At 40.5% G+C, this 14708-nt stretch overlaps 1 protein-coding gene across 1 annotated transcript in view; it reads left to right on the top strand.

Moving 5' to 3' along the window:
• Window positions 1-14708, top strand: part of CLASP1 (cytoplasmic linker associated protein 1) — a 273270-nt gene that overhangs the window by 233912 nt on the left and 24650 nt on the right. Inside the window, exon 31 of the mRNA XM_070730165.1 lies at window positions 678-784. Within this exon, the coding sequence (XP_070586266.1) occupies window positions 678-784 (107 nt within the window). The remainder of the gene's footprint in view (window positions 1-677; window positions 785-14708) is intronic.

Genomic DNA, 14708 nt, shown 5'->3' with positions numbered 1-14708 from the left:
AGAACAGTAGAAAGTAGGTCCAGCTGCATAGAAGAAGAAGAAAGATCTCACCTTCCCCTACCCTGCTGAACCTGAGTGCTCTTAATAAATTCATAGACAAAGGCCTAGCATATCCAGCCAAGACCTCCAGGGGCGGGTTGTAAATAATTTTCTCACCGGTTTGAACATGTACAATGTTTCTGTGCATGTGGAAGCCCCCCATTCGTGGCGCTACCGGTTCTGAGAACTGGTCCAAACCGTGAGCAACCCACTGCTGAAGACCTCTTACTTTGCTGTATTTCTTGAAAATATGTGTTTTCAAGTAGCTCTAAAGCCTTTCATTCTAGATTATTGCTTAGCATCAATGTAAAGAAAGGAAGAAAAAAAAATTCAGGCTTCCCTATAATACCCCTTTTGCTTCTGCCAGATAGATAATGTGACTATTGATAAGCACTGTGTCTTATTTACCTTATAATATAAATAAGGCAGGAGTGGGCAACTTCCAGCTTGAAAATTCGTATTGAATCATTTGAAAGCTAGGAAGCAATTGATACTTGGTTACTAGTCAGAGTTAAAATGTTGGTAAACACTGCTTAAGTCGAATTTTAATTAACTGAAGTAAAGGTCCCGTATTTCATTTTACTTTTCCCTATAATGTATGTTACATTTTGTCATTTCTTCTCTTTTTTGTGTATTAGGGTTCTCCTAGTAATACTGTTGGCCGAACTCCTTCACGTCATCCTAGCAGCAGAACCAGCCCCTTAACTTCACCGACCAATTGTTCTCATGGAGGATTATCACCCAGGTAACACTGTAGCTTAATTAAAGTATGATTCCAATATGTAAAAGCTTTCTATTTAAAATATAAGTGGCTAATAACTCTACATAGATACATACATAATAGACACTTGTTCAATTCTGAAAATAGGGGAAGAAATTTTTTGCTTAGCTTAAGAGAAAAAATTACACTGCATTTTCATTAATAATAGTCTTTGTAAAAATACTAAATTTTACATATAATGAAAAAAGCTATAATAATATCTACCCTTTTATACTGCACACATATAGATGTAAAATATATTCACGTGAATATGTATTTTATTTATTTAAAGAAATTAGTTTTACATTTGTCCTCATTTTCTTGACAGTCATATTTCAAGATCTAAAAATGGAGAGGAGGAACATTGATAATTCTTTATAAATAAACTGGAAAATATTATTTTAGTTTCACTTATTTGTAGTGTTTTTTAAAATGTGTTGCTAAAAAAATCAAGAAAAATAATTTTCTTCTTAAAATACCATATAGTGGTTGTGGTGTTAAATATGAAAAAATATAGTTGATTAACATGCCAAAGTTGTTATCTGGCTTCCGGTAGGAGATGAGCATCTGTATGTATTAACTACATAGAGCAGGGGTGTCAAACTCACAGCCCACAGCCGGATGTGTCATGCCTCCCCTCGCCAGTTTTGCAAAGTGGGGAAAAGTCCCGATATGTTTATGTGATGATGCCATGACAACACTAGTTTGACATCCCTAACAGAGTAATGCAAATATTTTGGAAGGATGATGACAATAAAATTTGAGATAGAAGCATTTTCTTCCAAAAGATAGTGTGAATAGACTTACTAAAGGGAGTAACTACATGCCTGTTCTTTGGGAGAGGCATACAACTAAGGGGCATACACCAGAGAAGGAAGTGGCACTTTCATCTATTTGTCTCATAAACATAAATGAAAATATCTGCCCTATTTAGTAACATTTTTATACTGATGGAAATATTACAAGAATGTTACTGATATTTTATTGTGAAATGATTTGACCATTAGCAACTTGTCCACATACTACCAGTTTTGAAGTAACTATTTTCTGTTGATCCTGCTACATAGCATATCAGGCTTTATCATATTCTGTTGATTCAACATATTGTTCTGAAATGCAGTCCATACTAAAAGTCTCTACTGAATACAGTGGTACTTCTACTTAAGAACTTAATTCTTAATATCATGGTCAGACCATTTTCTATTGCAGCTTGACTTTCTGGCTCCAATACTTCCCCACAGGGAGGCGGAACCGACTAGGTGGTTCCGCCCCAGACGTCTGATGGACTCAGAGGGCTTTCAGAGGGCGCTTGGGGTTATTCCAGATGCACTTGTCCACAGTTCGGCAGAGTCTCTTGCTGAGGCCTGGAACAAGGCTGCAGCGGAGGCTCTTGACCGGATTGCGCCATTGCGACCTCTCCGTGGCGCTAGACCCCGTAGAGCTCCATGGTTCAACGAGGAGCTCCGGGAGTTGAAATGCCAGAAGAGACGTCTAGAGAAGCGATGGAGGAAGAGTAAGTCCGAATCCGATCGAACACTTGTAAGAGCTTTTATTAAGACTTACAAAGTGTCACTCAAGGTGGCAAGATGCACGTATCAGGCCACCTTGATTGCATCAGCAGAATCTCACCTGGCTGCTCTGTTTAGGGTGACCCGCTCCCTTCTCAATCGGGGGAGTTGGGAAGCCCTTGCAGAATAGTGCCGAGGACTTTAATACATTTTTCGCTGATAAAGTCGTTCGGATCCGGGCAGACCTCGACTCCGATTGGATAACAGAGTCGACTGACAACGAGTCAGTCGAGGTGATTGGGGCCTGTACTTGTCCATCAGTCTTGGAAGAGTTTGATCTGGTGACACCTGATGAAGTGGACAAGGCCATTGGAGCTGTGAGTTCCACCACCTGTTTACTGGATCCCTGTCCCTCCTGGCTGGTTTCGGCCAGCAGCGAGGTGACACGGAGGTGGGTCCAGGAGATTGTCAATGCTTCTTTGGGGAGGGGGTCCTTTGCGTCTCCTTACAAGGAGGCACTTGTGCACCCCTTCCTCAAGAAGCCTTCCCTGAACCCAGCCATTCTTAACAACTATCGTCCAGTCTCCAACCTTCCCTTTATGGGGAAGGTTGTGGAGAAGGTGGTGGCGCTCCAACTCCAACGGTCCTTGGAAGAAGCCCTCAGCAGTCAGGATTCAGGCCTGGCTACAGCACGGAAATTGCTTTGGTCGCGTTGATGGATGATCTCTGGCTGGCCCGGGACAGGGGTTTATCCTCTGTCCTGGTGCTTCTCGACCTCTCAGCGGCTTTCGATACCATTGACCATGGTATCCTTCTGTGCCGGCTGGAGGGGTTGGGAATGGGAGGTACTGTCCTTCAGTGGTTCTCCTCCTACCTCTCCAGTAGGTCTCAGTAGGTGTTAGTGGGGGGTCAGAGATCGACCTCTTGGTTGCTCCCTTGTGGTATGCCTCAGGGGTCGGTCGTCTCCCCCCTGCTATTTAATATCTCCACCCCATGTCCAGTCAGCGAAGCAGTGGAAGTGATGTCCCGGTGCCTGGAGGCTGTTGGGATCTGGATGGGTGTCAACAGATACAAACTCAACCCTGATAAAACGGAGTGGCTGTGGGTTTTGCCGGCCAAGGACAATCCCATCTGTCCGTCCATCACCCTGGGAGGGGAATTATTGAACCCCTCAGAGAGGTTTCGCAATTGGGCGTCCTCAATCCACAGCTAACATTAGAAAACCATATTTCAGTTGTGGCGAGGGGGGCATTTGCCCAGGTTCGCCTGGTGCACCAGTTGCGGCCCTATTTGGACCGGGAGTCATTGCTCACTGTCACTCATGCCCTCATCACCTCAAGGTTTGACTACTGTAACGCTCTCAAAATGGAGCTGCCTTTGAAGAGTGTTCGGAAACTTCAGATTGTGCAAAATGCAGCTGCGAGAGCAATCATGGGCTTCCTTAGGTATGCCCATGTCACACCAACACTCCGTAGTCTGCATTGGTGCCGATCAGTTTCCGGTCACAATTCAAAGTGTTGGTCATGACCTATAAAGCCCTTCATGGCATCGGGCCAGAATATCTCCGAGACCGCCTTCTGCCGCACAAATCCCAGCGACCGGTTAGGTCCCACAGAGTTGGCCTTCTCCGGGTCGCATCGACTAAACAAAGTCGTCTGGCGGGACCCAGGGGAAGAGCCTTCTCTGTGGCGGCCCCTATCCTCTGGAACCAGCTCCCCCCAGAGATCAGAATTGCCCCCACCCTCCTTGTCTTTCGTAAACTTTTTAAAACCCACCTCTGCCGCCAGGCATGGGGGAACTGAGACATCTCCCCCGGGCCTATACAGTTTATGCATGGTATGTTTGTGTGTATGTTTTGTTTTTAATAAGGGGTTTTTAATGACTTAATTATTAGATTTGTTATGTATTGTGTTATTATTGTTGTGAGCCGCCCCGAGTCTACAGAGAGGGGCGGCATACAAATCTAATAAATTGAATTGAATTGAATTATTTCGTTCCATGACCAGGTTCTTAAGTAGAAACGTTCTTAAGTAGAAGCAATTTTTCCCATAGGAATCAATGTAAAAACATAATGCGTGCAAACCCATTAGGAAAGAAATAAAAGCTCAAAATTTGGGTGGGAGGAGGAGGAAGAAGAGGAGGACAGTCACTGCTTAGGGAAGATGAGGTGAGGGGAATCAAAAAAATCCCCAAAACTTTAAGGCTTAAAAAAAAAAGATGGACTCTGAGGCAGTGTCCAGAGAAAGGAAAATGCTCAGTTCGTTCTGGGCTGCCCAGAGCAAAGGGAGTGTTTCTTTTCTCTGGGTGCTGGCAGAGGTTTATTCTCACTCCAAGTGCCCAGAGAAAGGAAAATGCTTTGTTTGCTGTAGACTGTCAAAGCCTCCTTAAGCACCACCAAAAGGCTCATCTGGCAGCCCAGAAAAGCCCGAGATGGCTGGGATTAAAGGGGGAATGGCAGGAAACTGGCCAGGCCTTTGTGCTGCTCTCAAATTTCCTGGGAAATTTTTCCGGGCTTCGGTTCTTAAGTAGAAAATGGTTCTTAAGTAGAGGCAAAAAAATCTTGAACACCCAGTTCTTATCTAGAAAAGTTCTTAAGTAGAGGTGTTCTTAAGGAGAGGTACCATTGTATTATTGACTCAGAACATTATTTGCACGTGAGTCAAGTGTCCTTTGTTTATAAATGTTTTAACTTGCTGGAGTTAATTTGGCACATTAGCAGGTTTGCCAGCTACTCCAAGCAACTCATGAACTTTGACCAAAATAAATAGAATTAACAAAAGGTGTCTTTGCTTCCTAAACATTTACTGTATTTACACCTGACTTTCTACTTGAAAAATTAATTGCAAGTAAATTTCCTCCTGTTGGTGGGGTTTAGTCCTATGCCTTGGTCCCCAACATAGCAGGGGATCATCTGTCTATTTAGATTTTTAAAATTAAAAATAATGAATTAAAAATGCATAACAGAGTCAATGTAAACTGTATTCTTAGCAGTGACTATAAGTGTTGCATAAAATGGCATATGGCTGCAGACCACTATTTTACTTTATTGTTTGTGAGTGTTGTGAGATTGGCTACATCCACTATGAACAATCATTTTATGAAAATGTCCTTAACATTCAGTTTCCCTATTATTAGTATTTAGATACTGTCACTATTCCAAATGAAAGTTTGAAGACTTCTGACATATGCATATGGGAGTACAGTCTAAAATTCCTTACCTTATAATTATTCAGATATAGGTTTTTAATGTACGGCATGCTTTAGTTAATGTCAGTTTACCAACATATGAAAAAATGCAAAAAGTATTCTTTATCCTTTACAAATATGACCTTGGGGGTGTTTCTCCCCGCTCCCCCTTTTCAAAGATTTTAAAAATATCTTGACATTTTCTTCTTTATAATATTTTTCAGCTCTGTGTGTATATCATACAACCTATTCTGTTTGACCATTTTAGGCTATTTTTGTTCCACTGAATGTACTCTTTGACAAAATCAAGACAGTTTTGTTCTAATTATAGGGTCAGCTTCCCACAAGTCAAGAAATCTAAATCCATAGAGATTTTCAGAATAATGATTTTACATATTTAAAATATATATCTGCTTATATAGGTATGGGCATGTATTGTAATATACACATAAAGACACATACATAGATATGTTATACTTTTGGATTTATTTTCCGTAAGGAAAAAAAGTATGTATACATGTGTATATATATTTTATAGTCTGATTTTCAACAAGCTTCTTGCTCCAAGCCATTTATTTATTATATTTTTATTCATTGTCAATATTTTTAGTTTTCAATCATATTTTACTTTTTTTTACTAAATCACTTTCTTTTCGAGCTTTAGCCTATAATATTTGAGAAATGTTTCAGTGTGACTTTTACATTTTTCTTTGAGCTGCCTTTTTATTTTACGCTCTAATTTTTTGTTCCTGCTTTTTGGAAATATTGGAACAAAAAAATCATCCATCCTTTAGAATTTAAACTATTTACAAATGTGAGTTGCAATCTTTTGACTCAAATGAAACAAATGTCTTTCATTGCATCTGTGATGCATTTGGAGTTCAAACTAACATATTGAAAGAATTAACCAGCAAATTGTATCTCTTTAGTTTGAAATGCTAAAATGGTCTTCTTTTTTGTCAGAATGTTGTACTTTGGAGTTACAGACTTATCCCATTGTTGGCTATACTTAGAGAGTAAGGGAGAATTGGTCATACTTTGTTTGTTAAAAATTCAGGTTGCATGTCCTTGGTTGCTTGTCCCACAGGATCACATTTGTAATGTTAGCCTTTCTCTCTCCAAGTGCAAAATTATGAAAATGTAATTTATTTTTGCCTTTTTTTTCTCTGAAAGACTTTCAGCTGAAGAGGCATGCTGAGATACAATAGGGTTGTGCAGAGATCTAGATTCAAATTGTAAAATTTGTGGGCATCTATGCAACATCTGTTGGAATTGTCTTCTTAATAACTCTTCCAGGGAAACATGATTGATTTAAATGCTCACTTTTGAATTTTACATTTTGCCCTTGGAATGCAGGTTTTTGCACAGCTCTAAAATACTGCAAAATTATTCTAATGTCTCATTTCATGACTTCAGCGTTTTTCATTTGTTTCTACACCAATGTGATCTTTTGCTATAATGACGTACTGGAAGCTCAATAGAAACAAAATGACCAATTGAATACTCCAGCAGTTCTAGAAATAAATGCCAATATATGACATGTCTCATCTTATAGAACTGCCTCAGCAATTATGACAGCTCCAAATCTGGACCTTTTCATCTTGGTAAATCTTTGCAATTGCTAATGGAGGTAGGCTAAAAAAGCTAACATGGATGGCCAAACTGTTTTACATTGGAGAGTCAGATCTGCAGTGTTCAATTTTTCTTCCAGAATGTATGTTTTAGTAATGGTTTGCATATTTCTAGAAGTAGGCAACTGAGAATTGGAAAGGGCTGATGGGTTATTGGATTTGATATGGCCTCAAAATAGATTTACTATGAGAGATTTCTAAAGCAGTGTTTCCCAACCTTTTTTGAGCCGCGGCACATTATTCATATTTTCAAAATTCTGGGGAACACTGAGGGGGTGTGTGGGGGGGGGTGCGGGGGGGGGGCTAAAGAAAAGTTTGGACAAAAAAAAATCTCTTCCTCCATTTCACTCTATTTCTCCCTCCCTCTTTCTCTCTCTTCCTTCCTTCCCTTCTTTCTCTCTCTCCATCCCTCTTTCTTTCTTCCTCTCTTTTTTGCTCTCTTTCTCTCTCCCTCCTTCCCTCCCTCTATGTCTTTCCCTCTCCCTCCTTCCCCCCTCTCTTTCTCTCTCTCTCTTGCTTTCTTTCTCTCTCATTCTCTCTCCCCTCCTTTTTCTCTCTCTCTCGTTCACCACGCCGGCAACAGAGAGAAAAAGAAAGAGAGAGAGACGGAGAGAGTGGAGGGAGAGAGCCGGCGGCCGTTGTCTTCGCCTCCGCCCGCCGGCTCTGCAGCTAAGAGGCAGCAGCCATCAGCCCCCTCTCCCTCCCAGACGTCCCCAGCGCCCAGCCACGCGCCGCCTCCCGTTAGCCCAGCTGACTTTTCCCTGCTGCCGTTTTCTCTTCATGGCGCAAAGCCACAGTCCTGGACTCCCGGATCGCTTGCTTCTCCAGCCAGCAAGCCGGCTGCCCGGAAAAGCATCACACTTTTTCAATGCGCGGCGCTTTCCTGGGCAGATGGCTTTGCTGACCGGAGAAGCGAGCGATCCGGGAGTCCGGGACTGTGTGGCTTTGCGCCATGAAGAGAAAACAACTCGGGCAGCAGGGAAAAGTCGGTCGTTTTCTCTTCATGGCGCAAAGCCACACAGTCCCGGACTCCCGGATTGCTCGCCCCAAGGCAGGAAGCGGCGGTGGAGGAGAGGGGGCAGATCGTGCCCCAAGACAGGAGGCGGCGGCGGAGGAGAGGGGGCGGATCGCGCCCCAAGGCAGAAGGCGGCGGCAGAGGAGAGTGGGCAGCTTACGGGGAATGGTGTTCGCAGCTGTCCCCCGGTTACTGCCAGATGCCGCTGTTTCCAGCGCTTTCCTGCTGGGCCCCAAAGAAGGAAGGTGGGGAAAAGAAGGCGCGAATAATGAAGCTCTCCTTTTTCCCGCCTTCCTTCTTTGGGGCCCAGCAGGAGAGCGCCGGAAATAGCTGCATCGGGCAGTAGCCGGGGGACAGCTGCGAGTGGGAGCTCCAGGTCCGAGGCACCGGCGGTACGGCACCGGCAGCGCCCCGCCCAGCTGGAGCTTCCCTAGGCTTCGCGGCACACCTGGCCGTGTCTCGCGGCACACTAGTGTGCTGCGGCACACTGGTTGGGAAACGCTGTTCTAAAGGTTTATCTTTATTTACCTGATTTAGCCATTAGAATAGTACTGGATAAAACTAGTCAGCAGAATGTGGGCGGTAGGAAACAAAAAAACTATTTTTGAGTCTTGAAAAGTGATTGTTAAGAAAAATGAATTAATAAATGGCAGAAATAAGCAACCCTGTTTTAAAATATGGGTATAAGTTAGCAGTCTGAATGCTAGCTGTTTTTGTGTTTTTCCGCTTTCATTTTTCTATTCGGATTTGAAAATTCTGCAATCAGTTTTTTTTGCTTGACAGTTGGGCTGCTAAAGGTGAGTAGGTTTTAAAGGTTAAGTATGATATAAAGTAGTGGAATCACATGCTCATAGCTATGATTACAAGAAGAAACTAGTAATATTTAGTGCTGTTTCTGAGTATTTTTGATTGTTTATATTGAGTATATATTGAGAGATCAAAATATAAGGCTAAGGAGAATTCTTACTGAAATACTTATTAAAAACAGACTATGGGATATATTTTCAGCTTATGTGCAGGTGTTCCTCTTGGTCATGAGCATTTGTCAATTTGTGCTCTATCTTGAAATCTCATTTAATCTAAGATAACTGTTGTAGCACATATTCTGCTTGCATTGACGTATTAGGAAAAACAATTTTTCACTGTAAAACATTTTCTGACTCTGTATTGTGAAATAGGCAAACAGATATAGACAAGATATGCCCTAAAATTCCTTGGTGATCCCTATTAATATTGCAAATATGAATGAATAGCAATGTACAGTATTTACCTGAAGCAAATCAATGGAGTATTCCTGTCCAATCTGTTTCTATTAAGTTCTTCTCTAGTAGAGAAAGCATGAAAAACAACAACAACAACACAGCACTCAAGATTGTAGTTTTTCTTTTTCCCTTTTTTCTGTTTCTTCCTTCCTTTTCTCTTTTTTCTTCCTGTGATCACTGCAGTCGTTTCTGGGGTTGGAGTGCAGATGGGTTGTCGAAGCACCCCCCTCCCCTTTTTCAGCCTAACTCCATCCCCGCCGCTCCTTCTCACAAGACTTTCAGGCGCTCTTACTCTCCCAGGTAACAAGCCATCTGTTATTCCAACCTGTCAGAGGTGTCACAATGTTATTTACCTTTTGGCTCAAATGAGTGCTTTCAAAGAGACAGATTCCAGGGGATGTGGAAAGAGGCAGCTTTTTCGCCTTTATAGTTTTTAACCTGTGAGGAAATCCCATCAGTTACATATAACTTGAGCATGAATGTTTCTCTCTCTTTCTCTTTCACTCTTTCTTTCTCTTTCTCTCTCTCTCTCCATTCTTCTGCTGGAAAAAGGCAAAGCAAAGCAGAAGCTTGCTTTATGCAATGAAGTATTCAAAACCAATCTTTTAGATGTATGAAACTAAAACTTGGAAATCAGTCACCTCACCTTCCATTGCAAGATTCATGGACACACTGGCTGGAAAATAAAAATTTGAATGTCATACATGAAGACACCAGGTTGCAAACAATTAGAATAACACTACAACTGTTTTATCAGCTGAGCAGAATAGTCAGCCATCAGGATCTAGTTGACATTTAATATGCATACTTATTGGCTTCCTTATACAGCTTCCCAGTCAAAGCACTCATTTGGAGAAATATAGAACTAGACTTATTCGTTTTAATGTCACTTTCAACTCTATTCACCCCACTTGCCATGTGGTTGCCATTCCAGTTTTATTTGTCCAACTTCACATGCACAAGACTAGTCTTTGCATTTGTGCCCAGCCTCTGTTTTAAGACACAGCCCTTTGGGATTGGTGGGCAACTGTGGAATTTTGTCACGTTATCTCTTGGAAAAATTATTGGGGGAAGTGCTTGCCCATTTATAAAATGGCTATATTGAGAACATAACCAACCCATCATCAGTTTCTTAGAATACTACTTGCCACTTCCTTCTTTTGAATTTTCACGTTTATAGTTGCCATGTGAAGGAAGCAAAGAAAATCTCCCAACAAAGTATAGCCACCCATCTTTTCTATTCTTGTAAGTAAAGGAGATATTGAAGTTGATGCTTTGCAGCATGCCACTTTCCCATTACTAATGAAAATTATATTTTAAAAAGGGAATGGGCAGGAAGCTGATGGGATATCAAGGGAAGTGTGTGGACACAATGAAATCCTGAGATCTCCCTAGAAAACCCTAGATCCTTTAGTTAAGAAAATTAATCATAAATTACAACTGTCAGCTATGATAAAATTATACTATTTGCAACAAAAGAGATTGCCTATTACATAATAGTATTTTAAGTTGCAAATAGCCATATGAAAATGTAAATCTATTTTAAACAGTGTTTAGATGTATGCTATGGAGATGTGTTATTGGCCAAGTTGAGATTTCCTGGCATGTATTCATGATTACCCATTTGTATAAAAACACATTTGTACAGCTATCAATATGAAGATTCAGTAGATCTTAATCTTCATATTAGTAAGCAAAGCTTAAGGATGTAATTGCAACATCAGTGCCTGAAAAAGTGCGAATATATAATTGCTTGCAGTGATAAGTATCTAGATATGCAAGAACAGAACAATGAAAACATTGAAAGGAACACAAAACTATTTATAATTATAGCACAGATAACAATCTACAATGTTATCCTATACATTATATGAAAATAAAATTATGACACTAATAAACAAAAAAGAGTGATTTATGATATAGATTTAGGTTTTGTCTTTCAACCAGATATGAAGAAGATTATTGATATTTAAAAGCAATTTCCTTTGTTTTATAGACCAATTCTGGATTTACACTTAGGACATATAATCTAGAGTCCCATATGTTGGTGAATTCTGAAGGCTGTATTTGTTGGAAGCTATAGCATTGGAAAATAATATTGTGACATCAATTAAAAGTCACACATTTTTTCTCATCTCTTTGTTCTTCTTGTAACTTCTCCAGTTGCATGCATGAATCACTGTTTTCTATTATAAACAATTGATAGGATGTATTTAATTTATTGTGTAAATTGATCTTCCATTTTTCTTTTTTTTTTCCTTTTAATTTCACATCTATATAATATTTCATACAGTTTTTATACTGGCTAAATGTATTTGCTTGTTATGTAATTAGTTTTTTTTAAAAAATACACAAAAATTGTTCTTTCTTTTGTGAGATATTTTACAATGTCTTATTATCAGGTTAAAAAAACAGGCTCTTCCCTTGTGGACTTTGGATGCCACTGATATTTGAAAATTTCTAATGAAATATTATTCCATGTGACCAGTAATATAAAATATATTTACATAACAGTAGTCCTAACTACTATTTTACAATAATTCACTGCAAATTGCTTTGTTAAGGAAAGTTTGGTTTTTTTCTTTTTAGTGGAAAACAAGGTCTATCATTCAAAATAGGACCTTTTTTCTCCTTGGCATACTAATATACAAACTGCAAATTGAACAATTTGATGTAAATTGAGTTTCTAGTGGATCTATCATTTTGCTGTCAATTAATGTGTCATAGTTCTATACAGGATGCAGTGTTCAGTTCCTTACTTTGAGGAACTTAACAGTGTAAAAATTAGCATAAGGAAAAACATCAGGTAGAGGCAGTGATAATAAACCAACAATAGGTATGCAAGCAATGCTGAAAGGATTTGTTGAAAATGAATCCACCTTGTAGCTGAAAAGGATTACACTTAACAGTAGAAAAATTAGTATAAGGAGAAAAAATCAGGTAGAGGCAGTGATAATAAACCAATAATGGGGCATGCAAGCAATGCAGAAAGGGCTTGTTGAAAATGAATCCACCTTGTAGCTAAAAAGGATTGATGATTGATTTGAATGAGGTTATTTTGCTTCCTTTATTATTTGACTTAAGTATATTGATTCAGATTCTCAGAGCTACACTTGTAGTTTAAAGAACTTTAATAATAAGGTTTCTGTATTCATCTGCTCCATCAATAGGGTGGGAAACATTACTATTGTTTTGTAGAGAAATTTAGTTGAGAACTAAGAGCACAAAATATTGTTAAGGAACAATTGTCATAATCTTAACTAATGTCTATCAAGGAATTATAAAACTTCCTTTTTTGTGGAGAATGCTGAGATTTTAGGATGTGCCATATTATTGCTTTGCCAAAACATCAGATGTACATTCAGTCCTGCCAGGGTTACTTGGGCTGTGCTGCTGAAAGAAAGTCAGGGACCGAAACTGTTTCCATGAGACATAAATCTTGTTTTTGGCAAGTAGTTTTCAATACTGAAATGCTAGTTTTGGGAGGTGCCGTTCAAAATAGATTATCGTTTTATGAAAAACAATTTTAACAGAGATAGAGTTTTGATCCTGTTGCAATATAAGAGGAACTCTTTAATTGTAGTCCGGTTTCTCTGGATTCAGAGGAAAGTTTTCTGTGTTATTCACAGTCTACAATATACAGCAAGACATAAGCTGCAGAATACAGAGCAATATTTAGTTTTATTATCATTTTCCCATAATTGTTAAAGTAGACCTGGTTTTCCCAATTGACTTGCTTGTTGGAAGCTCGCTGGGAAGGTCGCAAATTTCAATCATATGACTGCAAAATACTGCAACTGCCAAGCAACCAAATTTCAATTTCAACCACTTCCATAACTGGGAGTGGTCCTATGGTCACAGCTTTGAAGACAGTTCACAAATCACTTTTTCTGGGGCCACTGTAATTAAACCATCATTAAACAAATGGTTGTATTCAGACCAGAATAGAGCCTGGAAAGGACTTTGGAGGTCTACTAGTCCAGCCCCCTGCTGAAGCAGGAGAACCTTTACCAAGGGTGGGCAACCTGCAGCTCCAGAACCGCATGCGGCTCTTTGGAGCTTCTCCCCTGCCCTGCCGAGCACAATAGCCCAGCGAGGTGGGGGGAGATGGCCCAGCAGAAGTGCCCCCATTGGCGAATTGGACAGCGGAGAGGCATGGTCTGGTTCTCACAGTGGAATGCACTACTTTGTGTTTTCTGTGCCTTCCCTAATCTTAGCTTATTCAGAAAGAGCTATATTTCTGTTTGCTTTCATTTCCCCGGGCAGCAATAGGGGAGCCATGGGGACAGAGGCGTCAGGGCTGCTCCCCCCTTAGCAAGACAGGTCTTGAGCGTGGAGAGTTGCGGGCCTGCAGAAGAAGCGCTCTGATGTCATCCCAACACACATTTCCATCACATGCTCTTATCTCCTGAGGTAGGATTGAGCCAGGGAGTTGGGGGAAGAGAGAAGGGAAGGAAAAGCCTAGCTGGATTTCCTTTGGTGTGCGGCCAGCAGAAGATCCAATACCCCCTCCATGGTCTGTGGCGAAAGCGCACTTCACAACGGGGGAGACTGAGTCTCCTCCTCCTGGACCCCATCCCTGCCCCACTTGCCCCTGACATCCATTTCATCTCTCTCCCTCCCTTCCTCCTTCCTTCTTATAGAGAGAGAGAAATGAGAGGAGATAGAGAGAAAAAGAGAAAAGAGAAAAAGAAGGATAAGAGGGAGGGAGGGTAAGGAAGATGGAGAAAAAGAGAGGGGGGAGAAAGAGATGAGTGGGAGAGAGGGAGTTACCTATTTCCCATTGAAAACAATGAGCCACAAAACCCCATTGGGGGGGTCATGTGACTGGGTGGGAGTGAGTGACATCGAATTGGTGACTCCCACCCACGTTTTCTGGCTCCCAGTCTTTGGTTTTGTGTGGGAGTGTTTAAGGTTGCTGACCCCTGACCTATACAATTTTAAATAAGTGACCATCTAGTCTCTTCTTAAAAACCTTCACGATTATTATTATTATTATTATTATTATTATTATTATTATTATTATTATTTGTTAGATTTGTTAGATTTGTATGCCGCCCCTCTCCGTAGACTCAGGGCGGCTCACAGCAATAGTAAAAACAATATACAATAACAAATCTAATAATTAAAAAATCTAAAAAGCCCTTATTTAAAAGAAAGACATACACACAAACATACCATGCATGAACTATATAGGCCAGGGGAGATGTCTTAATTCCTCCATGCCTGATGGCAGAGGTGGGTTTTAAGGAGTTTATGAAAGACGAGGGTGGGGGCAATTCTAATCTCCAGGGGGAACTGGTTCCA

Source organism: Erythrolamprus reginae, chromosome 1, assembly GCF_031021105.1.
Source record: "Erythrolamprus reginae isolate rEryReg1 chromosome 1, rEryReg1.hap1, whole genome shotgun sequence".
Lineage (NCBI taxonomy): Eukaryota > Metazoa > Chordata > Lepidosauria > Squamata > Dipsadidae > Erythrolamprus > Erythrolamprus reginae.
This window is presented reverse-complemented; position numbering and strand designations above follow the sequence as displayed.